The sequence below is a fragment of the Apodemus sylvaticus genome, chromosome 7 (genome assembly GCF_947179515.1).
Source record: "Apodemus sylvaticus chromosome 7, mApoSyl1.1, whole genome shotgun sequence".
NCBI classification, from domain to species: Eukaryota; Metazoa; Chordata; class Mammalia; order Rodentia; family Muridae; genus Apodemus; species Apodemus sylvaticus.
This window is the reverse complement of record NC_067478.1, coordinates 12,415,978-12,440,645: the sequence shown is the minus strand read 5'-3', so window position 1 is coordinate 12,440,645 and position 24,668 is coordinate 12,415,978. Positions and strand designations below refer to the sequence as shown.

Here is a 24,668-nt window from a genome sequence, read left to right as displayed (position 1 = left end):
CAGGAGGAGGCTGTTCAAGTCTTGAGTCTCCACAAGTGATGTTTGAGATCCATAGACAATGGAAGTGGCTTTGAAGCCAACCTGGGGACTGACTATGAGGCACCTTCTACATGTTCATGGTTAGAGCCTCAGACAGCTTGTATCGCTCTCTAGACAGGTGGCTCATGTCACTGCATGAGTGACTTGCCTAGGACTTGAGTCAAGGCCAAGTGGTGTCCAGCTTTGCCTTCTTAAACATTCAGTGAATTCGTGCTGTCCTGCTCTGTTTGCCTTCCTCCCTGTCTCCCTCCTTCTCTTCCTCTATCCCTCTATTCTGGAAAGAAGGAACCTACTTTTGAAGCTCATTGGATTTGGGCACAGTGGCATGTGGCTATAATCCCAGCACCCTCTGGCCAAGGCAGGAAGATCCCAAGTTTGAGGCCAGCCTAGGCTACAGAGTGACACATGGCCAGCCTGGGCTACAGAGTGGCACATGGTCCCAGAACAACAAAATAGAACAAGAAAAAAATAAAAAACCCAAACTACATTGGAACTTTTGCAGGAAATATTAAAAAAGACCGACCCACTAACTCCCCTGTCCCACCATGGTGCAATACCATGTCCCGGCGGGGTCCTGCTCCACATGACCCCAGCTCTCCAGCAGTACTGCCTGCCTGGCCATGTCTCCAGCAGGGTCCTGCAAGTTCAGCTCACTCACTTGTCCATACATCCCATGATCTGCCACCTCTCACCTCAAATACCAGGTAGAAACATGACTCTTAAAGCTTGATTAGTTAGCCAATTAGATTTATGTATATTTAAAATCACAATTACAAGATGCCAACACAGTAATTTCAGAGCCAATTGGTTATGATAAAAGCTTTAACCCACCTATTCTAACCTTTTGATAGCACCATGTCAGACTCCATTTTGATTCCTTCCCTCTCCTCCTGTCACCTCTGAGACCCTCCAACTCCTAGCTCCGCCTTTCCTTTCCTGCTCAATCACAGGCCTTCTACTGCCCTAATATTATTGGTCATGGGAAGTCTTGCAACATTTCACCTTTTCTGTTTAATTAAAAAAATTCTCTCCAAATATAAATTGGACACAACTATTATAGTTACATGTCTATCATGTACTAAATATTGTGCTTTTTTGTAACCACCTCATCCCAGAAGCCCAGACTTGATTGTTCCTATTTTCAATATTAGGGAGCTGAAGTCCATAGTTTGTCTTTGTGCTCTCTTGTTGGATGAGAAGCAGGTAGGGAACCCTTGCACCTGGCTCACTGGTTTAGAGTACCTAAGAAAACTGTACCGTGGCCCTGACCCCGCCCATGTTCCACCCACAGTGAGCTGTAGGGGACAGTAGTGGGCACAAAGTTGGAAACACTTAGACCAGGTAGCCCCCTGCCAACAGATCCCCTGGTGCAGATCCGAGGGGGTGAGTTTACTAGGTTTTAGATGAGGAAGTAGAGAATGAATATTGAATTCGTTCTGAACATGAGGTTCAGGAGAGCCCCTCAGGCTGGCCAGAGGCCAGGGGAGTCAGACTTCATATTCTTCAGGGGGAATGGGCTTGGGGCAGCAGCAGGGAGATGCCCTGATCCACTGATAGCTGGTACCAGCAGGGCGGCGAGCTAATATGGAGGACTATGAAGACATTTGCACCACTGACCTCTGGTAGATACAGCTTTCCTTGTTATGAGGCAGATCCATAAGGAATCTGCTGAAGCCATTTCTCCTCTGCTCTGACTTTTGGTGGCTGGCTTTGATATCTGAGCCTTTTTTTTTTTGGCTGTTGTTCCCAAATTTACATTTCCAACATTCCTTATCTGCTTCTCCTTGGCTTTCTTTCCCAAGAAAGGTACCCAGCATGTTCCCCTGGGTAATTACACAGGCAGATAAGAATAGGATCTAATCAAAATGATTCTTTCCCCTTTATGGTCTGAGGAGGAAAAGATAATTCACAAAGTCCCAACTCATTCAAGGAAAAATACACAGTGTTCTCTGTGTTGCTTTGAGCATGCTGATCAAGTTGCTGGCTTTTAAAAAGGGAACCTACAATGCCTTAGTTAAAAATAAATAAATAAATAAATAAATAAACAAACAAATAAATAAGTAAATGCATGTCTGATTTATCACTTTGATGTTCCAGCCTACAAAATATAGGCATTTCACTCCTGGGAATGAATAGTTCTGCTTGCCTGCAAGCAGATTGTAAATGTTGGAGTCGTGACCAGACACCTTGGCTTTTAATGGCCTGCAACCAACGAACAATAAACACACAGTGTTACAACAGCCTGCACAGAGCCAGACGCCCGTCTCTGTCCCTGGTAACATTCAGTCTCGCTCTGCAACTGCTGTTAAAAACAATCTAGAGAATTCAGAATACTGTTCTAATGAAGATGTGGGGCTAACGCAATAGGGAGATTGTGTCTCTTCAATTTACTTCTGGTGTATCTCTTCGTGTTGTGTGTGTGTGTGTGTGTGTGTGTGTGTGTGTATGTGTGTGTGTATGTGTGTGTGTGTGTGTGTGTGTGTGTGTACCAGAGAACAGTTTTAAGCATTGTTCCTGAGGAGTCATTCACCTTGATTTTTGAGTGTTGATCTCTCACAAGCCTGGAACTTTATTAGTAGACTGAGCTGCTGGCCAAGGAGTCTCAGAGATCCATCTGTCTCTGCCTCCCTAGCTCTGGATTATAAGCTTGTGCCACCATGTCTCCTCCTTCCCTTCTTCTTCTCCCTCTTTTTCTCTTCCTCCCCCTCCTCTTCTTCCTCCTCCTCCCTCCCCTTTTCTTCTTCCTCCAAGCCGGCTCTTGGGAATTGAACTCAGGTCCTTGTGCTTGCAACACAGGCATGTTACCACTTGAACCCATCTCTAGTACCTCACTGCAAATCCCACACACCCACATGGCCATCCGAGGAACTCAGTGTGGTTCACTATTGCCGCTCTCAGCTCCATTCTTATCTAGTCAACTGCTGGCCATCCTCTGAAGGTCCCACGGCAGTTTCAGGGCCAGAGAGACAATGACTTAGAGCTTTGGATGGTCTCTGATGAAACATAGCCCGCCTGAAAATGCCATATCCTGTCTCAGCATTCTAGGACTAATCAGACAATGCTTACATCCCAGACTATGAGTTCATCCTGGAAAGTTCACTCAGTGAAGAAGTATTGTGGCAGGAATGCAGGGTGGAGACTGCATCAAAGCATGGCACAAAGAAATGAGCCTGCAATACCTTTGTGCCAAGGTTGACATGTGACATGCACCAAACAGAGCTGACACAGAGAAACTGAGAAGGCAGAAGTATGCCCTACACCAAGGACCTGTACAAGGAGACAATCCACCAGGTACAGGGTCCATGGAATGGTACCAACCCCCAGCTCTGGATCACTACCTCCTTGAAAGTGGTGGATTTTTTTTTCCTGCAATAAACTCTCTCTGCCACTATGCACCAGATGGTCACTTAGACTCCAATCCTCTCCTATAAACAGTGTCCAGTTGTCATCATCTGAACCAAAAATAAAAAATAAAAATGAGAAATAACTAGAAAATAAGATAAAATAAAATAAAAAATAAAGATGCCGCGATGCAAACTCTGAACACTGCTCTAAGAGGATCAAACATCCCTTCAAGACAGACTCAAGCAAATCCGATCTGAGGTAGGAGGCAGGGGACTGAGCCTACCAATTGAAGTTCGACTCTTCCATCAATGCTTATTTGAGGATTAAATAAGTCTTTTGATTATCTATTAGACAGTGAATGTCAAGTACATTTAGTGCTTAACTTTCATGGATTCCCAGGAATCCACGGACCCTCACAGGCCGTGAACTAAAGACGTGCTTTGCAAAGGTCCCCAGACCAGCATCAGTACCACCTTCAGACTAGATACATACACTCTGTTTGGCTTCCCCAAAGATTTGTTCTACAAGTGGCTTGGAACAGGACTCGGCAAGCAGCTCACATGGTGGTCCTGTAGACTGATGGGTGCATAAAGGCATTTGTAAGCCATTGTTCTAATGACTCCTTTAAGATTATTATTGTTGTTGTTGCTGGCAGTGGTAGTAGTAGTAGTAATAGTAGTAGCAGTAGCAGTAATGTGTATGTGAGCAGTATGTGTATGTGTGTATGAGTGTATGTATATGTGTGTATATATGTGTATGAGTGTATGTATATGTGTGTATATATGTGTCTATGTGTATGTGTCTGTGTGCATGTGTCTGTTTATATGAGTGTATGTATGTGTATGTATGTGTATGTATGGGTATGTATTTGTATGTATGTGTATGTATGTGTATATATACTTGTGTGTGTGTGCCACAATGTGCATGGAGATCAGAGAACAAACTTTAGAAGTTAGTTCTGTCCTTTTTTTATTTGTTTTTCAAGACAGGGTTTCTCTGTGTAGCCCTGGCTGCCCTGGAACTCACTCTGTAGACCAGGCTGGCCTCGAACTCAGAAATCCACCTGCCTCTGCCTCCTGAGTGCTGGGGTTAAAGGCGTGTGCCATCACCGCCCGGCTAGTTCTATCCTTTTATCACACGTTCTGGAACTTAAACTCAGGTCAGAAGGCTGGCTTTTACTTGTTGGTTCATCTCCCTGGCCCCCCTTCCTTCTTTTTTACATATAAAAGTAAATACTTTAAAAGTGTCTTTCATTCATTACACACACACACACACACACACACACACACACACACACACACACACATTTTTACCTCATTTCCAAGTCTTCATTCTCCTGTGGTATAAATCTGTACAAGGCAACGTAGGTGTTCATCTGTAATGGGTCTTTGGAAATAGATCCCTGCCAGAGAAGATGGAGAAAACTGAGTGAGGGGAGACTGAAAATGGATGGGAATCCCTGACTGCCTCGCTGTGCCCGTGTGCAGCCCCAAGGAGTCACACAGCTGCTCTTACTGAGGCTTCTCAGCTTGCTTTGAAAATTACATTACATCACATCAAATTATATTTGAGAAAGGGGTTTCCTCTTTGTAGCCCTGGCAGTCTAGAACTAGCTCTGTAGACCAGGCTGACCTCAAATTCACAAGAGGTCTGCTTGCCTCTGCTTCTGCAGTGTTGGGATTAAAGACGCGTGCCACCTCTCCCAGATCCTTAGCTTACTTTTAATTCTGGAGTTGGACTCCACTACAATCTAGTTGAAATGGTTGGGACATCTCAGAAATAGTTATTTTCTTCAGATGTTTTTTTCTTTGACATAGTTCTTTATGAAAAATGTCAGAAATGGGGATGCTTTCTTTCCGTTTTCTCCATTTCCAGGCACGTGTGTGTATTATGCATGGATGGGGCTCACACACTTGTGGATGCATGTGACTGAACATGTGGAGGCGCAGGCTTATGTTAGGACTCCGCCCAGTCATTCATCCCCCATCTTCCCTGAGGCGGGATCTCTCGTCTACCTCGAGGCTTGGGGATGTATCTATTTTTGTTAGCCAGCTTGTTCTGCAGATCCCCTGCTGCTATCCTCTGAGGCTGGAATGACAAGTGGGCCTCTGCGCCCTTCTGGCTTTAATATGAGCAATGTGGATCTGAACTCTGGTCGTCAGGATTGTGTAGTGAGTGCTTTAACCACTGAGCAGTCCTCTCCTCTGCCTCAAATGAGAATACTTCCTCTACAAATAAGAGACAATGGGAGCAGATATCAATAGATTTTGCTTCCCAAAACACTTTTTACAAAAAGTCTTAATCATTTGTTTATCTGCTTGTATGTGTGTGTGTATGCCTAGGTGTGTGTATATATAGATGTACCATCATATGTGTAGTTCCTGTGGAGGTCAGAATACGGCACCCAAATTTGTGGAGCTGGAGCTACAGAAGGTTGCAAACCCATTGATGTGGCTGTGGGCGACTGAACCTGGCTCTTTTAAGAGGGCCGTGTGCTGGCAATTTTATGTCAGCCGGACACAAACTAGAGCCATTGGAAAAAAGAAAGAGTCTCAATTGAGAAAATGCCTCTTTAAGATCAGGCTGTAGGCAAGCCTGCAGGAGATTTTCCCAATTAGTGGTTGATGGGAGAGGGCCCAATCCATTGTGGGTGGCGCCACTGTGGCCTGCTGGTCCTGGGTTCTATAACAAAGCAGGCTGAGCACGTTATGAAGAGCAAGGCACTAAGCAGCACTCCTTCATGGCTTCTGTGGTTGTTTCTGCCTCTGGGTTCCTGTCCTGTTTGAGTTCCGTCCCAACTTCTTTCCACGATGAACAGTGATGAGGAAGTGTAAACCAAATAAATCCTTTCCTCCCCAAGTTACTTTGGTCATGGTGTTTCATCACAGCAGTAGTACCCTTAACTCGGACAGAAATGGGTTCCAGAATAGCGAGGTACTGCTGTGACAGACACAACCAACCATGTGTTTTTGTGAAGATTGTGGAAGGGCTTTCGAACTTTGGCCTGGAAAAGCCATTGAGTGTTCAAAGCCCCATGAGTGCTTCTGTGGGAGCTTGGAAGATAAGAGTGTGGAGAACCCATGTGACGATGGAGGCCTGGCTTGTGTACCTTCAGGGGGAAGTGTGAGAGAATCCTTTAATGACTCTATAGGGCCATTTGCTATTTTGAGATAGAATCTGTGATTCTGGTTAGCTGGGACTGAAGAACCAGGCAGAATTAGTCAAACACCAGGAGCACTGAAGTAAAACCTTTGTTTTACTGGGACAACTGATGCTAGTTAGTGGAAAGAAGAAATTAGTGGTGATTAAGAAGAGACCAGCATCACTGGGGTAAAATCTTCTGGGCTATGTTTCCTCAGAGTCAGCACACAGAGGCTGTGGTCCAGAGGCTATTCTTTGTGCTGGCAGCTTAACTTGGTAGTGGAAGGGTCACCCAGGTGGTATGGTTTTGAAGGCGTGAATGTCTCACAGAGAGCAGAAGCTAGGCTCTATGGTAGGGGTGGAGTCTCTGAAGAGAACCCAGGAGAGGCTATTGGTGAGAGGGCAGCCCAGTTTCACAAGAGACACCAGCATTTGGGGGATGACGGTACCATGAGATGATTGACAGAGCAGGCATGCAGTGAAGCCAGACAGAGCTCAGGAGACAAGATGTGTGTGTGCTGCAGCCGGAAGGGCCGGAGAAATCACCCAGCTCCCTTGGAGGAGCCCAAAAGACTGCTATGGAACCCCAGAAATTGGACACTGAGTTATTTACCTGGTTGGAGCTTTTGCTCCATTCAGATGGAGAACATGTTCAAACGTGTTGTATTTTCTTAATTAGTGTTTGACATGGGAGGCCCTGACCCACTGTGGATGAGGCTGCCCTTGGGCTGTGGATGAGGCTACCCCTGGGCAAGTGTTCTGGGTTCTGTAAGAAAGCAGGCTGAGTAAACTCTGGAGTTTCATGACAGAGATAGTAATAGTAGTCCTAATCAGAACAGAAGTGCTCTCGACCACTGTGCCATCTCTCTGGACCCTTCAAACTGACTTTTTATCAATCTGCTGAAAGTTGGTCTGTAGCCTATCAAAGAGCCCTGTGTACTTTCATAGCAATCAGTTCATTTCTGGGGTGGAAAAGGCATAGATTTTTGGCATTGGTGTGGTTGTTTATGCCATAGTACCACTGTCTACTGACTTTGAAATAAAAATCTTGCAAATGTGATATTTGACAGCTTCCTGGCTACCTACCCAGGACTTTATTACCTGCATTAATATAACTAGAGTTCACTACAGCCCTGTTAGGAGGGCTTTACTGTGGCCCTCAATTTATTAGATTATAAAGGAGTCTTGTAGTGTCATATAAATATTAGCTGTTATCACTAACTCAAAACTGTATGCCATAGATGCATTTATATTTATAAGACTTGCACACGATTATACTGTAGCGTTTTGAACCTTAAACTCTTCATTTATGTATGTATGTATGCATGTATGTATATATATATGTATGCATGTATTATGTATTTATGTATGTATGTATGTATGTATGTATGTATGTATGTATGTATGTATGTATTTATTTATGTGTCTAGCATGTGTATTCCAAAGTTTACACATGGAGTCAGAAGACAACTCGGAGAAGTGTTTCTCTCCTTGGACCATGTGGGTTCCAGGATCCGAACTCAGGTCAGCAGACTTAGCAGCAAGCACCTTTCTCCACTGAGCCCACACATAGGCCCTTCATTCTACTACAATTTAAAGCTCAGGAACCTTGGATGATAATGCTTGGTAATTATATGTGTATATGTGAATGGGCACATGTACTACAATAATGCATTCTGGTGGAGCCCAGAGTGTAATCATAATATGATTTGGCGGTTAACTCAGAATACGTCTTAACTTGCAGTAACACATAACAGAAAAGCGTACATGTCATTAATGCAATGTTCATCCCTTTCACCTTTGATATACTGTGCTTTTCCTGTTCTGTGTTATTTATTTTATGTTTCCCCGGCACTCATCATCAGACATGTTGCACTTTTCCTCAAATGATTCTAAAAGATAATTTGACATGAAACTGTCCTACCAGCTCCCAGAGGGATTTTTGGGACCCACGTGTTGATGGCTGACTACTTGATCCAGGAACCCTCACCTCTTCTGGGATGTCTACATACCTGGTGGCTTATGGTCTTTACTTCATCTCCGAAGTCATCGGTCCCGTTTTCTGGATACGCAAACACTGAGGGAGGAAAGAAAGCAGAGGAGTTTTGTGTGGCTGGTAGCGTGTGTGGGGGCGTGGGTGAAGGGGACATGCTTTGATTCTCCCCTGAGTCAGAGCTCATCATTGGCTTCCGTACCTTCCCGCCTTCACTCTCTCAGAGATGTTTCCCCTCCTCCTCATGCAGCATCCTGCCAACCCTGGTCAGCATCCCACAGTCTGTGAACACTCTGCGATACATCCCCACCATCACTGGCCACATGTGTGTGTTTGAAACTCAGGTCTCTTCTAGCAGTGCCCCGCCAGAAGCAGAGGCATGTTCGCACTCACCTTGAGAACCATCGCTTTGTTGCCTTTCCTAGACACCGGAATTTTAGATTTACTATCACAACGTTAGCTTTTTGATGCTATCATAATTCTGTTTTGAAGATTAAAGCATTCGCTTTAAACTTTAGAGCACACCCCCTGCTTGCACGCATCCAGCGTACGAGGCTCTTGCCCCGATTTTCTTTGAGCTTAGTTTTGGAATGTGTAATTCTCTTCCATTTGCGTTGAAGGTATCACCTTGAGGCATTGCCTTTGATAAGGAGGCCTCTTAAGATGGACAGCTCTCACTGTCCAGACACACACTTGCCTAGGCGTCCTTATAGAAACTTGGTGAGCTTGACTTGCCAGATCTGGTCCACGACCATAGGCAGCCTGCCGTTCTCACTAGATACATCTTCCTTCGGGCACTGCATTGAGGCTGATGGGTCCAAACACATGCAGTAAGGTTTGGGTCTGTAAGTTAATACCACTGAGATGGCTCGGCAGTTTAGAATAACATGTTTCTTCTTATTTTCTTTACAGTATCAAGAGGCAGTCAGGGCAGGATGGTACATTCTACAGGAATCTGTATAACTTGGTTCATTGTCTCTGTTGTTCATGCATTCTCATAGTTTTGTAAAAATCACCGTGTGTGCATGCATGTGCATGTTATACACTACATGTGTCCTTCACCCATGAGTCATCTCAGCAGGATCTCTATTGTTATTGAAACAGACTGAGGAGCTTCCATGTTAAAAACAAAACAACATTCAAAGCAAGAGTCCCTGAAGAAATACTATAATGCACATAGTTGTACAGTATACAATTATGTAGTATACAGTTGTGTGGTATACATGGTTATTGGTATATTGAACTTTTTACTATACAGTTATATAGTATATCCAATTATCTGTATTTCTTACAGATCAGATGTGTTTCATTCACACAGGGATGCCCAAGGTGCCTATGAACTACCAATAGTACAACACTGAGATGTCAGTGGTCCCTTCCCACAGAGTTTGCCTGGAGCATTTGGACACTTAACTTGGTGTTTACCCGTTGAAACAGGGCAGAGACATGCAACGGCTTTTTCCGGTATTATACCATCTTCTGAAATCCTGCTGTAAACATTTGATTCTGTAAGTATGAAACTATATTCTTCCCAAAAGAATATTAAATATTTAAATGGTAACAAGCAGAAGAGGGTCTAAAGAAGGGAATCCTATCAGGCAAGTCTACAGTATCCAATTTAGATTGATTGCACAGTTTTTAAATGTCAGAGTATTTTATCCTATTATTGAATATCTATCTGAGCTTCTAGTTCAAAATATGATTATCCCTGTAGACTGTTGAGAAAATTATTTTAAGTGACTTTAAGTTTGTTTTTAGATATGCAATCAAAAGTAGAATGTAACCAGGGGCAGTGGAAATTTTAAAATCTATTTTCCCAAGCCATTCCTTGTTTTTAAGATTTTATTTTTCGTTATTTAATTGGCATGTGAGTGTGTATGTGTTTATGTGTATGTGTGTGCACATGAATACAGTTGTTTATGGAAGCCAGAAGAAAGTATCAGATGCCCTGGAGCTGGAGTTACAGTAGTTGTGAGCCATTCCACGTGGGCTGGGTGCTAGAAACTGAACTCTGGTCCTCTATAACACAGTTGCTCTCCACCCCAAACTGTTATTGAAACTGCGATTTTTATTAAAAAGGAGAAAGTAAGGCAACTATCTATATGCCACACAACTGTGCATACCATGCAACTGTGTATACCACACAACTGTGTATACCACACAACTGTATATACCATGTGACTGTGTATACTATGCAACTGTGTATACCACACAATTGTGTATACCATGTGATTGTATATGTCATGTGACTGTGTATACCATTAACTGTATATACCCTGCAACTGTGTATACTGTGCAATTGGATATACTATATAACTGTATAGTAAACAGTTCAATATACCAATAACCATGTATACCACACAACTGTATACTACATAATTGTATACTGTACAACTATGTGCATTATACATCTATATATTATATGACTGTCTGTATATTGCACAACTGTATACTCTACAATTATGCCTACTATAAACCATATATACCGCACAACCATATATACCACACAAACATATATACCATTCAACTGTATACTATACAACTGTATATTGTATAACTGTGTGTACTGCACAACCATGTATACTACATGACTGTATACTTCACAACTCTATACTGTACAAATGTGTATACTGTCCAACTATGTATACCCTACAACTGTATACTGCACAAGTGCATACTGTAAATTGTGTATACTGCACAATCGTGTATACTACATGATTGTATACTGCACAACAGTTACTTTGGCTGCTTTAAAGTTTTTTTGTGGAAAATAATTTGGTTATTTATTTCATGACAAATGTTTAAAACCCATGTCTAGCGTGTGTGGGAGCTTTGCTGTCTGTCAGCGGTTGAGAAGCAGAATGACTCTTCCTCTGGCCATATCCCGAGGGATGCCTTGTTTTGTCTTCTATTTTCTCTGACACTTTGTAGACCCGTGACACCCATGCCACTTCTTTGTTTCCTGAGCAGATGGCTTTGTCCTACTTATGTATGACACTACACCAGCTTAAACTACTGAATTATCAGATGTGAGCCCAAATTTGAGTCATCATGCAGTACCCTTTAAAGGGACACAACTGGGTTCAGCTCTTGAGACTCTTACATCGGACTTCTGCATCCACATTAAAGAGAGAGCAGCCAGCGATTTCCCCTTCTCTGACCTTGTTTGGTTCTGAAACCAGTGTTATAATAACCTCGTAAACCACATTGGAGAATGTGGCTGCCTGTCCTCCTTGCTGTACTTTTGTTTCCCGGGGAGAGTTTATGTAATGTGGAAATTTTCTATTCCTTAAACGTTTGGTAGAATTTACCTACGAGGTTGTCCAGCCTTGGTAGTTTTGCCGCATACAGAAACTTAAATATTGATTTGGTTTCTAGAAGGAAAGTCTCCCACTTTCCACTCCACCCTGCTACAGCTGGGCAACAGGTGCTCGGATGCTTTTGGTTTCGGCTTGCTCAGAAAAAGGTTGTCAAGCTTTGCGGTGATAATTCGGTCAAGGCAGTCCTTTCTTTCCGGTGTGTTACATTACCCCTTTTGGATATGGTGTCTTGATTCTCCACTCTCTTCCAACTTAACATTTGTTAGAGCTTATAAATTTTATTCTCTCTAACACACACTCAGGATTTATTGCCCTGTCTTTGCAATTTAACGATGTCTGGTCTGATCTTTATTATTAGCACTGTCATGCTTTTTTTGGGGGTGGGGGATGAAGCATCATTTTGCTTCCTGACGTTTTATTGAGATGTGTATACGCATATCCATGTATATGTGTGTGTGAGCATGTGTATAGCGTCTAGAGGATAGCCTGGGGCATCATTCTAAAGATTAATTTTTCTTCAGTTTATTGGTTCCTCTTTCCCACTTTTAACATTCAATTTCTGTTAGCTTTCATAGTTTGGAAAATTCGATCTATTTTATCATCTCTTGTGTGGCTGTGTTGCATCTTTAGTGAAGCACATTTTAGTAAGATCTAAACTGAAATATTTTTACACTTCCTTCAAACAGCATGAGGATCTCTGAATGCCCGGAATCTATTTATAGAGCAGAGCTTTAGAAATTTTATTAACAGGTTTAAAAAGCACTACTGCTTTTTAAAAATACGTAGCCCGTGTTTGCTTGATTTAGCTATGCACCTGTCAATTTCCTTCCTCTCCTTTATTTGTTATCATTGCATGTGTATGCGGTGTGGGAAGGTCAGTATGCACGTGGATGTCAGAGGACAACTTTTAAGGGCTGGTTTTCTTCATCCCCAGTAGGGTCCCGGGATCGAACTAAATTTGACAGGCATCATTGACAAGTGCTTCTGTTCACGGGGCCATCTCACTGGGCCTGTCACTCTTTTTGCTTTTCATTTCTTTTTGTCTCAGAGTGATGGCTGTGGTTGTTTTATTTATGATTCCAGATGAAGAGTCAGTCTTTCCTTCCCTCCTTCCCTCCCTCACTCCCTTCCTTCCTTCCTTCCTTCCTTCCTTCCTTCCTTCCTTCCTTCCTTCCTTCCTTCCTTCCTTCCTTTCTTCCTTCCTTCCTTCCTACTGAAGATGCTATTTTCCTGTTCTTTAGCTTCAGCTATAATCTGTAAGAAGTTCTTCATATAATCACCATTCCTCTGTGTATAATCTGCCTTTCAGTTTGCATCGATATTTGGCTGCCTTTGAAGCTGTGTTACAGAGATGCCTCAGCATGGCTCTGAGGAACGGTGTCTTCAGTCAGTTCTGTAAGTGCTCAGTCAGAATGTTCTTCAATGTTCTCCCACTCCCATCTCTGTGTGTGCACTTCAAGAGTGTCTGCTGGATGTGTTTGGGAAGTTCGCACTTTCCAGTAACACTCTCAGATTCCAGGTCTTTGTTTTCCTGGCTACTCACTATTTCTTGGCTCTGTTTCAGTTGTCATTTCTCTCTTCCACTGTGTCTAATTCCCGGTTCCATGTGACAATCCCATTTCTACTTTACAATATTCTAGAAGCTCTCTGAAGTTTTTTTCCCCAGATTTTCTGTATTTGATAATTTCCTGTCATATTTTCTGGTTTATATTTAGCATTTTAAACATAAATGACTATGTAATTCTGTTTGGTTTTGATATATATATTCCTCTAAGTCCCTGATCCTAAAATTAATCGATCCTGCTACCTCTCCCTGATATTAGCACATTTTCATTTGTGGTGAATTTTGATTGTTAAATTGTGTTTGCTGAAAGTTTGTTGTGGGGAGTGTTTGGATTTTCCATTTAAATTCTGTAGACAGGAGTTACCTATGCCTCTGATGCACAAATTATGACTACATCTCATTTGACAATGTAAACCAATAATTATTATTTTTTCATGCTCATACAGAGAACACGAATGCAGAGTATAAATCCAAGAAGGAAAGCTCTATCTATCTATCTATCTATCTATCTATCTATCTATCTATCTATCTATTATCTGTCTGTCTGTCTGTCTATCTATCATCTATCCGTCTGTCTGTCTATCTATCTATCTATCTACCATCTATCTATTTCTCTATCATCTATCTATCTATCTATCTATCTATCTATCTACCATCTATCTATTTCTCTCTCTATCATCTATCTATCTATCTATCTATCATCTATCTCTCTCTCTCTCTCTCTATCATCTATCTATCTATCTATCCATCCATCTATCCATCTATCATCTATCTATCTATCTATCTATCTATCTATCTATCTATCTATCTATCATATCTATCTACCTATCTATTATCTATCTATCATCTATCTATCTATCTATCTATCATCTCTATCTATCTATCTATCATCTATCATCTATCTATCTCTCTACCTATCATCTCTCTCTCTCTATCATCTATCTATCTCTCTATCTATCTCTCTATCTATCTATCATCTATCTATCTATCATCTATCTATCTATCTATCCATCCATCTATCCTTCTATCATCTATCTATCTATCTATCTATCTATCTATCTATCTATCTATCTATCATCTATCTATCATCTATCTATTTATCTATCATCTATCTATCTATCTCTCTCTCTCTCTATCTATCTATCATCTATATCTATCTATCTATCTATCATCTATCTATCTATCTATCTATCTATCTATCTATCTATCTATCATCTATCTATCTATCTATCTATCATCTATCTATCATCTATCATCTATCTATCTATCCATCCATCTATCATCTATCATCTATCTATCTATCTATCTATCTATCTATCTATCTATCTATCTATCTATCATCTATCATCTATCTATCTATCTATCATCTATCTATTATCTATCTATCTCTATCTATCATCTATCTCTATCTATCTACCATCTATCTATCTATCATCTATCTATCTATCTATCTATCTATCTATCTATCTATCTATCTCTCTGTATGTGTGTGTGTGTCTGTCTGTCTGTCTCTCTCTCTCTCTCTCCCCCTCTTCCTTCCTGTCTCTCATGCTCTCCTCTTTCCCCTCCTTCCTTCTCCTGCTCCGCCCTGTCTTCTCTCTCCATCCCTGTCCAACTCTTCTTTTTCCCTCCCCAGTTGGCGACACTTCAGCATTTGCAATCTAGAGACAACATATACTGTAGACAAAAGTGTATGTTTGAAACCTAAGTTGGCTTATTTTTCTTTCTGTGCAAAAGTTCTTCACCAAGTGCAAACTGAGGTAGCACTGGGCTTTGTGAAGTCTCTCAGTGGATGTGACTGGCTCAGTCATTTTGGAAGGACAGTTCTAAGTGAAACGTAGCTGTCGAAGGCTCCTGGGAACACTGTTATCTGGCATTTGAGCAGGAGCAGGCAGCTGGCTAGTGCCTCTCCATTTCCTTCTTGCTTTGCTGCCAGTGAAGCCTAAGGCAGAGGCCAAGGCGTCCCTGTCTGTCGCTGTGATAGACCCAGGAGAACTGAAACCAGAGACTAGAATTCAGACCCACCCAAGGCTGCTTTGAAGAACAATGCAGTCCTAGCATTGGAGACATTAGTATGAACTGAATTCTCTTCTAAGGTGGCTGGAGAGGCATTCCTCAAAAAATTTGGCATGACATTTGACTGGAAGATATAACATATATGTGAACTGTATGGACCCAATAAAACATGTCACTCAGAACTGATGGTGAGCACTACTACAGAATTTCTGAAAGGCCGCATGTACTTGCTATGGTCAAGAGGACTCTAAGGAAGCTGGATCACATCAGTATACTTTCTTCCCCTTATCTCCTTGGGCTGCCAAGACATTGTGAAAAAAGCTATTGTCCATCAAAGGACTTAAAAATAACCAAAGCCTGGTAGAAACTTATAACTCACTAAATTCTTAAGGGAATCCCTCTCTTTCTTTCTTTCTTTCTTTCTTTCTTTCTTTCTTTCTTTCTTTCTTTCTTTCTTTCTGTTTTTTGCTTAAACTTTATTTTTTTAATAAATATTTTTATTTTCTTATTCTTTGTTTACATTCCAAATGATTTCCCCTTTCCCGGATCCCCCCTCCCCATATGTCCCATAAACCTTCTTCTCTCCATCCCTTCTCCAATCACCTCCCTCCTTTTTTTCTCTGTCCTTATATTCCCCTCCAATGCTAGATCAATCCTTTCCAGGATCAGGACCCTCTCCATACTTCTTCATGGGAGTCATTTGTTATGCGATTTGTGCCTTGGGTATTCAGAGCTTCTGGGCTAATTAATATCCACTTATCAGAGATTGCATTCCATGTGTATTCTTTTGTGACTGGGTTACCTCACTTAGGATGATATTTTTCAGATCAAACCATTTGCCTAAAAATTTTGTGAATTCATTGTTTCTAATTGCTGAGTAGTATTCCATTATGTAAATATACCACATTTTCTGTATCCATTCCTCCTTTGAGGGGCATCTGGGTTCTTCCCAGCTTCTGGCTATTATAAATAAGGCTGCTATGAACACAATGGAGCATGTGTCTTTATTGAATGCCGGGGAATCCTTTGGGTATATGCCCAGGAGAGGTATAGCACGGTCCTCTGGAAGTGTCATGTCCTTTGGGTATATGCCCAGGAGAGGTATAGCAGGGTCCTCTGGAAGTGTCATGTCCAGTTTTCTGAGGAACCGCCAGACTGATTTTCAAAGTAGTTGTACCATCCAGTGGAAAAAAGCTAGCCTTTTCAACAAATGGTGCTGGTTCAATTGGAGGTCAGCATGTAGAAGAATGCGAATTGATCCATTCTTATCTCCATGTATTAAATTTCACTCCAAGTGGATCAAGGACCTCCATGTAAAACCAGACACACTGAAACTAATAGAAAAGAAACTGGGGAAGACCCTAGAGGACATGGACACGGGGGAAAAGTTCCTGAACAGATCACCAATAGCTTATGCTCTAAGATCAAGAATTGACAAATGGGACCTCATAAAATTGCAAAGTTTCTGTAAGGCAAAGGACACTGTTAAAAGGACAAAACGGCAACCATCAAATTGGGAAAGGATATTCACCAACCCTACATCTGATAGAGGGCTAATATCCAATATATACAAAGAACTCAAGAAGTTAGACCCCAGGGAACCAAATAACCCTATTAAAAAATGGGGTACAGATCTAAACAAAGAATTTTCACCTGAAGAAATTCAGATGGCCGAGAAGCACCTTAAGAAATGCTCAACATCATTAGTCATTAGGGAAATGCAAATCAAAACAACCCTGAGATTTCACCTTACACCAGTCAGAATGGCTAAGGTCAAAAACTCAGGAGACAGCAGGTGTTGGTGAGGATGTGGAGAAAGAGGAACACTCCTCCACTGCTGGTGGGGCTGTAAGATGGTACAATCCCTCTCTATGATTTTCTTTTATTATTTCTCTTTTCCTTATTCTTTCCTTTAAAGAGAAAAATTGAGATGGGCTCCTTATGTAGTTTGGGCTGGCCTTGAACTTATGATCCTCCTGTCTTTACTTCGTGAGCGTCGGGATTTCAGGTGTGTGCTACCACATCCAGTTCTATAGATTCCTTTTAATATGGCTGTGGAATTTCTCCTTAACACGGACTAGATGGACAATAGTCAACTTTATGCTTTGAGCATCTTTATTCTTCATTCTTCATCTCTTTGAAATGTGTTATATGGAGATGTGCGTGTATATATATATATGCAGGAGGTGAGAGAAATTAAATACTCTAATCCTATTTCCCAAATACCACAGATCTTACATACATTCAGGCTCAGCAATGCAGGTGGCCTGAAATTCTGCATTTCTAACAAGGTCCCAAGTGATATGGGGCCTGCTGGTCCATGGAGGGTAGACTGGCGGTAGAAGTCTCTGTCTCTGTCTTTCTCTCTGTCTTATGGAACATATGATGAATTTGTTACTAGAAGTCACAACGACAATTCCCAAGTCCAGATCTTGGCAACATGGGACTCTTTTAATACCACTTGGTGAGAGAAGACCTCTTTGTGGTAAAGGGAAATTTTAACTATCAAATGGATGAGTCTAACAGGCTAAGCACTGATGGAATCAGACCCAATGGCTGAGACAGAGAGTGGCGTGGAAGCTTGTTCTATGTTCTGATGAATTACAGGGAGACTTTCTGATGGGTCAGGCATGGAGGTGGGAGAAGAAAAGGGAGACAGACTGAGACTGAAAACTTTGTCCTAATTAACTGGATGAGGGGTTTTCCTATTTCCTGAGCAGAGACAGGTGTGGGAAGAGTCCGAGTGGGTGGGTGGGTGGGTGGCTGAGAAGACTGAAGAAAACTTGTGTGTTTGTTAATTTCATGGTGCCTGTTATGAAGCCCGAGTCTAGGGCAGAGCATGACATCCAGAAAGCCTTGTCCAAAGCCATAGAAAATCTGCCAACTTAAAAATGTAAACAGTTCACACAGAAGGCTGAGAAAGCTCTGGTCAAAGCTGAGTCGAACTGGCCACTGGTGCAGGGAAGCTGTCTCACATCTGTTCTGCTCTGGACAACATCTCCATGCTCTTGGGGGGAGAGTTAAGATGCTGAGGCATCTGAAGAATGGAGTGGTAAGTAGACCCATGTAACAGTGCTCGAGTGAGATAACCACGCTGTGTAAAGGAGCCAGAAAAGCTTCAGTTCTCTGTGTGCTGGGGACCAGGAGCTCCAAGCTTGCTCACTGTCCTGGCCAGTTCCCCATCCTTTCCCTAACTGTCTCTGGTTAAATCATAACTATGTCTCTGCTTAGTTCTCTGGAGACATACGACTCCGGAATCCATCTTAAGGTGCCCCAGGAACCACGATATCAGCCAATATCAGGTCTGTATGCCAAAGGATGGGCCTTGTAGGCTATAGGTGTCTGGAGACCATGCGGAAGCCTGATGCTTGAGATGAAGCTGTGTCGGGGTGGTATTACATTATCTTATTCAAAGACCATGGCGGCCTTTAGGAATAATAGTTATTGAAAGTGCACTTAAAACTGCTTTTGCTACCAAGCACTGACTCCCCACTTAGACCCACAGGCTAGGAGAGAGTCTGCCATCCCTGCCTTCATTTTGTATCTGTGGTTGGCTTAAAGCTCAGAGGTAAGCAACAGTCCTTACCCTTCCTCCCAAGTCACTCCAAGAAGAGCACAACCTCTCAGATGAGGATAGTCATCTATGAAGATGAGGCTGTACCCTTGCAAGTATCAGGTTAATAACCTAACACCTGGTTGGACCACTCACTATGCAGATGAAGCTGAGATAATAGTGGACCAGTGCTGGACTGGTCTGTAGCTTGACCAAGACTCTTTAGTAAGGCACATCTCTTACCCTTTATTGGGAGATTCATTTTATTTTTATTTATGCCTGTGCATGTATGTATGTATGTATGTATGTATGTATGTATGTGTACATACATGTGTACGGGCACATTTGGAGAAGAGAGGAGGGCATTGGAGGTCCTGGAGCTGGAGTTACAGGCAGTTGTGAGCTGCCTGGTGGGTGCTGGGAACTGAACTCTGGTCCTCTTCAAGAGCAGCAAGTGTTCTTAACCACTGAGGACTCTCTTTAGCCCACCTTGCCTTCTCTTTAAACCCCATGTCTGTACCCTGGGCTCCTGTGTTTCTTTTGTCACATTTATACTCTGCTTTTCTTTCTTTTTTTTTTTTTTCTGGTTTTTGGAGACAGGTTGCTCTGTGTAGCTCTGGCTGTCCTGGAACTCACTCTATAGACCAGGCTGGCCTCGAACTCAGAAATCTGCCTGCCTCTGCCTCCCAAATGCTGGGATTAAAGGCGTGCGCCGCCCCCGCCGCCGCCGCCGCCGCCGCCACCACCACCACCACCACCACCACCGAGCTTCACTCTGCTTTTCGACACCATGCATCCATCTAATCAGCTTATTGGGCATGGGCGTGGCCACGCCTAGACTATTGGGACTTCTAGTGATGTCAATATTTTCCAGACATGAGGTAGAAAGCAGCTACTTAGCACCTCTAGGTCACGTAATCTCAAAGTGAATCCCAGAGCAAGGCTCGCTGAGGCCCAGATGTCCAGGGTAGAGGTTCTTGGGTCTGCTGCAGAAGAGAGCCCACAGATAGATGACCACAGAGACCAGACTCACCATGAGTGCCTGGCTCGACTTGCCACATGAATTTGTGGCTTAATCTTTGAGGTGTTGAATTCTGGGCCTGCTGGCTAAATCCAGCTAGTAGGTACCAGGTTCTAGACAGACCTGGGCCAGGATGGCTCTATGGCTCTGTCCAGTTCTCTGTGGTGCCTGTCATTCCTCAGGTACAGCTCACCTTCCTTTCTTGCTTCCTTCCTTCCGTCCTCTCTCCCTCCCTCCCTCCCTTCCCCATTCTCTTTCTTTCTTTTTACTGTGGATTTAATGTGGATTCTGGACATTGGTTTTAGGTCCTGTGCTTTCAGAGAAGGAAGCACTGACTGAGCTATTTCCTATCCCTTGCAGCGTGTTTTGCATCTTAATGGTCTCTTGGAAGGACTGGGATATGGATGTGGTCCCCTCTCCTCTGACTGGCACCTGACTCATGTACCATAGAGGTGGTGCAAAGCAAGGTCTAAGTGGTCAGGTTCTCAGGTCTAATCTGCGTCAGAAGCACTCATTCATAAGAGCGTTGTGAACAACAACTAAGCATTTTTAAGGCCAGGCCTGCTGCTCTTTCTAGAACACTGGACTCTTGACCATGTCATACCCAGAACTATCTGAGGGTGAGAGGCGCCTGAGAGAAGTGGACACAGCCCCCTGCAGCCCCCGACGGCACGCATGCTCTGGTTTCTGCAGGACCATCTCCCACTTACCACTGTTGCTCCGTGTCCTGATGTCAGATCCATCTCCCGGCCCATCAGCCTCTTCGGGAACCTCTACAAGCTCTGATGTCTTGGAGGAAAGAGGAGATAACACAGAATGAGCCAGTGAGCCACATCGTATCATGGGCCAACCGAGAAGAACTTTAATGTCAATACTGGAGCTAAAAAGGGATTTATATGGCATTTGTTAACTTTCAGCCATTATGGTCTGTCTCTGATTCACGGGTTAGGGGGCATACAACTGTCTGTGACACTCACACACTTTGGCATGGTTTTTATTTAAATCACATTTAACACAATTTCTGTGGTTCTTCCAGTAGATGAATTGACATCACCTTTCAAACTTCAAATGAGAATGACATCCTCCTCAGAGGGTCATCAGGGTTTAGGTGATTTTAAGATGGAAACATTATAGGAGGCTGGGAGAAGGCTCAGTTGGGTAAGTGGCAGCTGTGCAAGCATGAGAGCCCGAGTTCGAATCCCCAGCACTTAGACAAAGGCCAGTGCAGGGGCCTAGGTGCTTATAAGCCAGTGCTGGGGACCACTGAGACAAGCAGATCCCCCAGCTTAGCCAGTGAGAGAAGGATAGCAATGATGGAGGAGGATGCCTTACCTTGACCTTGGCCTCAACATGCATGTACATACATGTGCATACCCCCATGTGAACATTTGCATACAGTATAACACATGCACAGTGTCACAAGTAATATTCTAAGGGCCTGGAGACCAGGTGCCCTGGAGTGAAAACACTTTCATTTTACCATCGACTCTTCCAGTGTTTATATGAAATGACCATGAAAGTATTCCTGACACAGCTGCTATGCTCTCATTAGGGTGGGGAGCCCTGTCCCCTTCCTTCTTGGTGTCCCCTATAGTGCCAGCAAACTACCCACTAGCACTCATCATTACCAAGTAGAGGACAGAGCTAGCTGGCCTCAGTATTATGCATAAGTTGGGGAGACCATAGAAGTTATTTTCATTCCTTTTTCTTGCCAATTTTTCCTTCTTGAGAATTTATTCATGCAGACAATGAAACACCATTGTGATTCTTCTGCCATGGAAGTCAGTGGAAAGCCTGAAGGACAGAGCTTACAATGAGTTTAAATGAGCTTCCTGGGGCTGGAGAGATCGCTCAGGAGTTAAGAGCACTCAAGGCTCTTCCAGAGGACCAGGGTTCAATTCCCAGAATCCACGTGGCAGATCACAACGGTCCATTTCCAGGGCCCCAACACCTCCACAGGCACATGAAATTAAAAGTAAATGATTAAAAAAAAAAGATGGCCTCTCAGAAGTTGTGTGGTATTGGAGGGCTTTTGGTTGAGGTTGGGTAGCTAATGAGTTCAAGGGACCTACTTTCTCTCCCCTAATGCTGGAGTTATGGACACACGAGCCTCCCTGGCTTTTATGTGGGTTCTGCATCTTCATGATCGCCCTGTCCTTGTCGTCAGCACTTAGCCAGCTTAGCCATCTCCTCAGGCCCCACCCAGACCCTTCAAGCAATTGAAACCGAGGTTGATTACCGAGGTTCTGGGGGGTGAGTCAGAGCCGCTGCCTGAGCTGCTCTTCTTCGTTCTCTGGGCCAGGGACGTGCCAAATCGGAGGGCCTCATACACTGGGTCCACTTTATTACCACAAGCTGCAAAAGAAGAAAAGAGCCATCTCAGCCCAGCTGACCAGGGAAGCCAGCACCCTGCAGAAGAGCTTGGAGAACCAGGCCAGGGGGCTTGTCGGTCATGGTTTTCTAATGGATGAGGGCTCACTTCAAACACTCCTGCTCTCTCAGGGAACTTGATATGCCCAACCAGAACTCTGCCCATGAAGTCTTCCCAAGTGGTTGGTTTCCCTCTTTCGTTATTATACCCACTACACTTTGAAGATTCTTCCCAGGGACCATTTTGTTTCCTACAGTGAGAAGCTCTGATCGCCAAGATACTTAGTCTTGAGAGAAAAATTTTGAAGTGGGACGCAAGTGTTCTCAAAAGAACAGGAAATGACCCCCTCCTCGACATTACATTTCTAATGAAAAGCTGTCTTTAGTTTATTATTCTGAGTTTAAAATCCACCCAGCTAAAAAAGATCCTAGTTGCAGAGGCTTGCCAGGTACATAAAGCAAAACAAAATGAAAATGCAACCAAACCAACAAATTAAAAAGCCAGTTAAACAGATAACATGGAAGAATATCCACACCACGTCTGAGGTCACTTTCAGGTCTTCATTAAACAATGAAGTGTGTGTGTGTGTGTGTGTGTTTGTATGTATGTGTGTGTGCGCGCGTGTCGTGTGTGTGTGTGTGTGTGTGTGTGTATTAAAAACCAATGCTGAGTTTCTACTCAGCAAATCACATACACACACATACGCATGCACTCACGTGTGTGTGCATACACAACTGTAAAAAGCAGTGATCATTGCCCCCATCTTACAGCATATAGCAGAGGGTTCAATGACACAGTTGATAAATGGGGAGCTACCTCCCACCCCAGAGCTGCCAGCTTCCATACCCCATGGTGAAGGTGTGTTGCTTGATGCTGCTGATGGCAGGACAAGTGTATTTGTCTTGTTGCTGGAAGTCTGGGAAGTGCGGTGTCTACTTTTGAGACTCTGCTGTTTTCAAACTCCATCAGGGAGATGATGAAAAAAAACCTGTTTCCTCTCCAGCAAAATGAGTAGAGCTAAAACAGCCACTACACAGACATCTCAGACTGTCCTCCTGGCTTTGTAGCCCATCCACATACTGTGAGTGTCATCATTGACTTTACTGCTAAAATCCCATGTCCCATTACTGACCCAACTCACCAATAGGCATAACTTCTTTTATGCATCCAAACTGTTCATGAATGAGCAAGGGGGAGCTGTAGTAACGCCGAAATCCCTTTGGCTGGGGAGAGAATGGAAGAGAAAAGTTCTCAGTGTCAGAGAGGAGACGGAGAAAACCAAGCAAGCGCCCTAAAGGTAAAGCCAGTAGTCTCCCTTTAATGTACTCACACAGCCTATTAATTTTACAATTCACCACTGATAGAGGAAAAGGGAGAGAGGAAAAGATCGAGGGAGACAAGGTAATGCGCCATCTAGAAGGCAAGCTCCCTGCATCTTGTACTGTGTCCTATATGCATAAATCCCTCACCCCCAGGACCCATCTAACAATTTCCTACCACAGTTTCCCTTGGGCACTTCAAGTTATAAAAAGCCTACACAGAGGAAGGTAGATGTCAGGGCATGCCCAAGGCCCTTGAATATTTTCAGAATGTCATCCAGAATCATCCACTTAGCGTGTGTGTATGTGTGTGTGTGTATGTGTGTGTGTATTCTATTGTGTTTCTGACTTACTACCTGTGGGCTTTTTCCTAGTCTTGTGGAAACTAGTCTTGGAAAGACAGAAGGGAAAAGATGCGACAGGAATTTAAGAGAAGGGGACATTGCAAGCCAGAGTTATGGGATGTGCTTTCTAAGACACTAGACTTGCTATACTCCAGGGCTGGAAGGTAACTTGGTAACCTGGACCCTGTGAGCACCTGTGAATCCTCACACATGTTCCTGCAAGTGCTGCCTGCTCATCTTTGTCTAAGCATTGTCAGAGATGGGGTTTGGGCATAAAAGTGGCTCCCTACCTTGAAAACGTGTCTTCAGTGACATTACATTTGGTGTTAAGATATTGTACTTAAGTTATTGAGAACTTTTCCTTAAGAGTCAGAAAAGCCAACTGAATTCCTTTCCTGGGCTGGGCTTAACAGTTTCTGAAGACCATTGCTTATTCTATTCAGGAGACATTCTTGGTGTACTACTTTAGTCAATATGGATTCAGCAGCCTTCACATGTGTTCTGGGGTGCACTGGGACCAAAGCCCCACACTCCTGAGTCTGAGCAGAATGTGCCTGGACTCTCACAAGGAGGCAGACTTCTGTACATTGTGGTGGAGATGGGGTAGCTTCAGCTTTCTCTCCACCCCCACTCCAGTGACAG

At 43.3% G+C, this 24,668-nt stretch overlaps 1 protein-coding gene across 2 annotated transcripts in view; it reads right to left on the bottom strand.

Moving 5' to 3' along the window:
• Positions 1 to 24,668, bottom strand: part of Stac (SH3 and cysteine rich domain) — a 137,437-nt gene that overhangs the window by 26,054 nt on the left and 86,715 nt on the right. Inside the window, exons 4-8 of one of the 2 annotated variants that reach the window (XM_052189268.1) lie at positions 23,505 to 23,586; positions 22,232 to 22,347; positions 20,703 to 20,781; positions 8,538 to 8,602; positions 4,698 to 4,786 (exon numbers count right to left, since the gene is read on the bottom strand). In XM_052189268.1, the coding sequence (XP_052045228.1) occupies positions 4,698 to 4,786; positions 8,538 to 8,602; positions 20,703 to 20,781; positions 22,232 to 22,347; positions 23,505 to 23,586 (431 nt within the window). The remainder of the gene's footprint in view (positions 1 to 4,697; positions 4,787 to 8,537; positions 8,603 to 20,702; positions 20,782 to 22,231; positions 22,348 to 23,504; positions 23,587 to 24,668) is intronic. The other variant, XM_052189269.1, reaches the window with a different exon arrangement.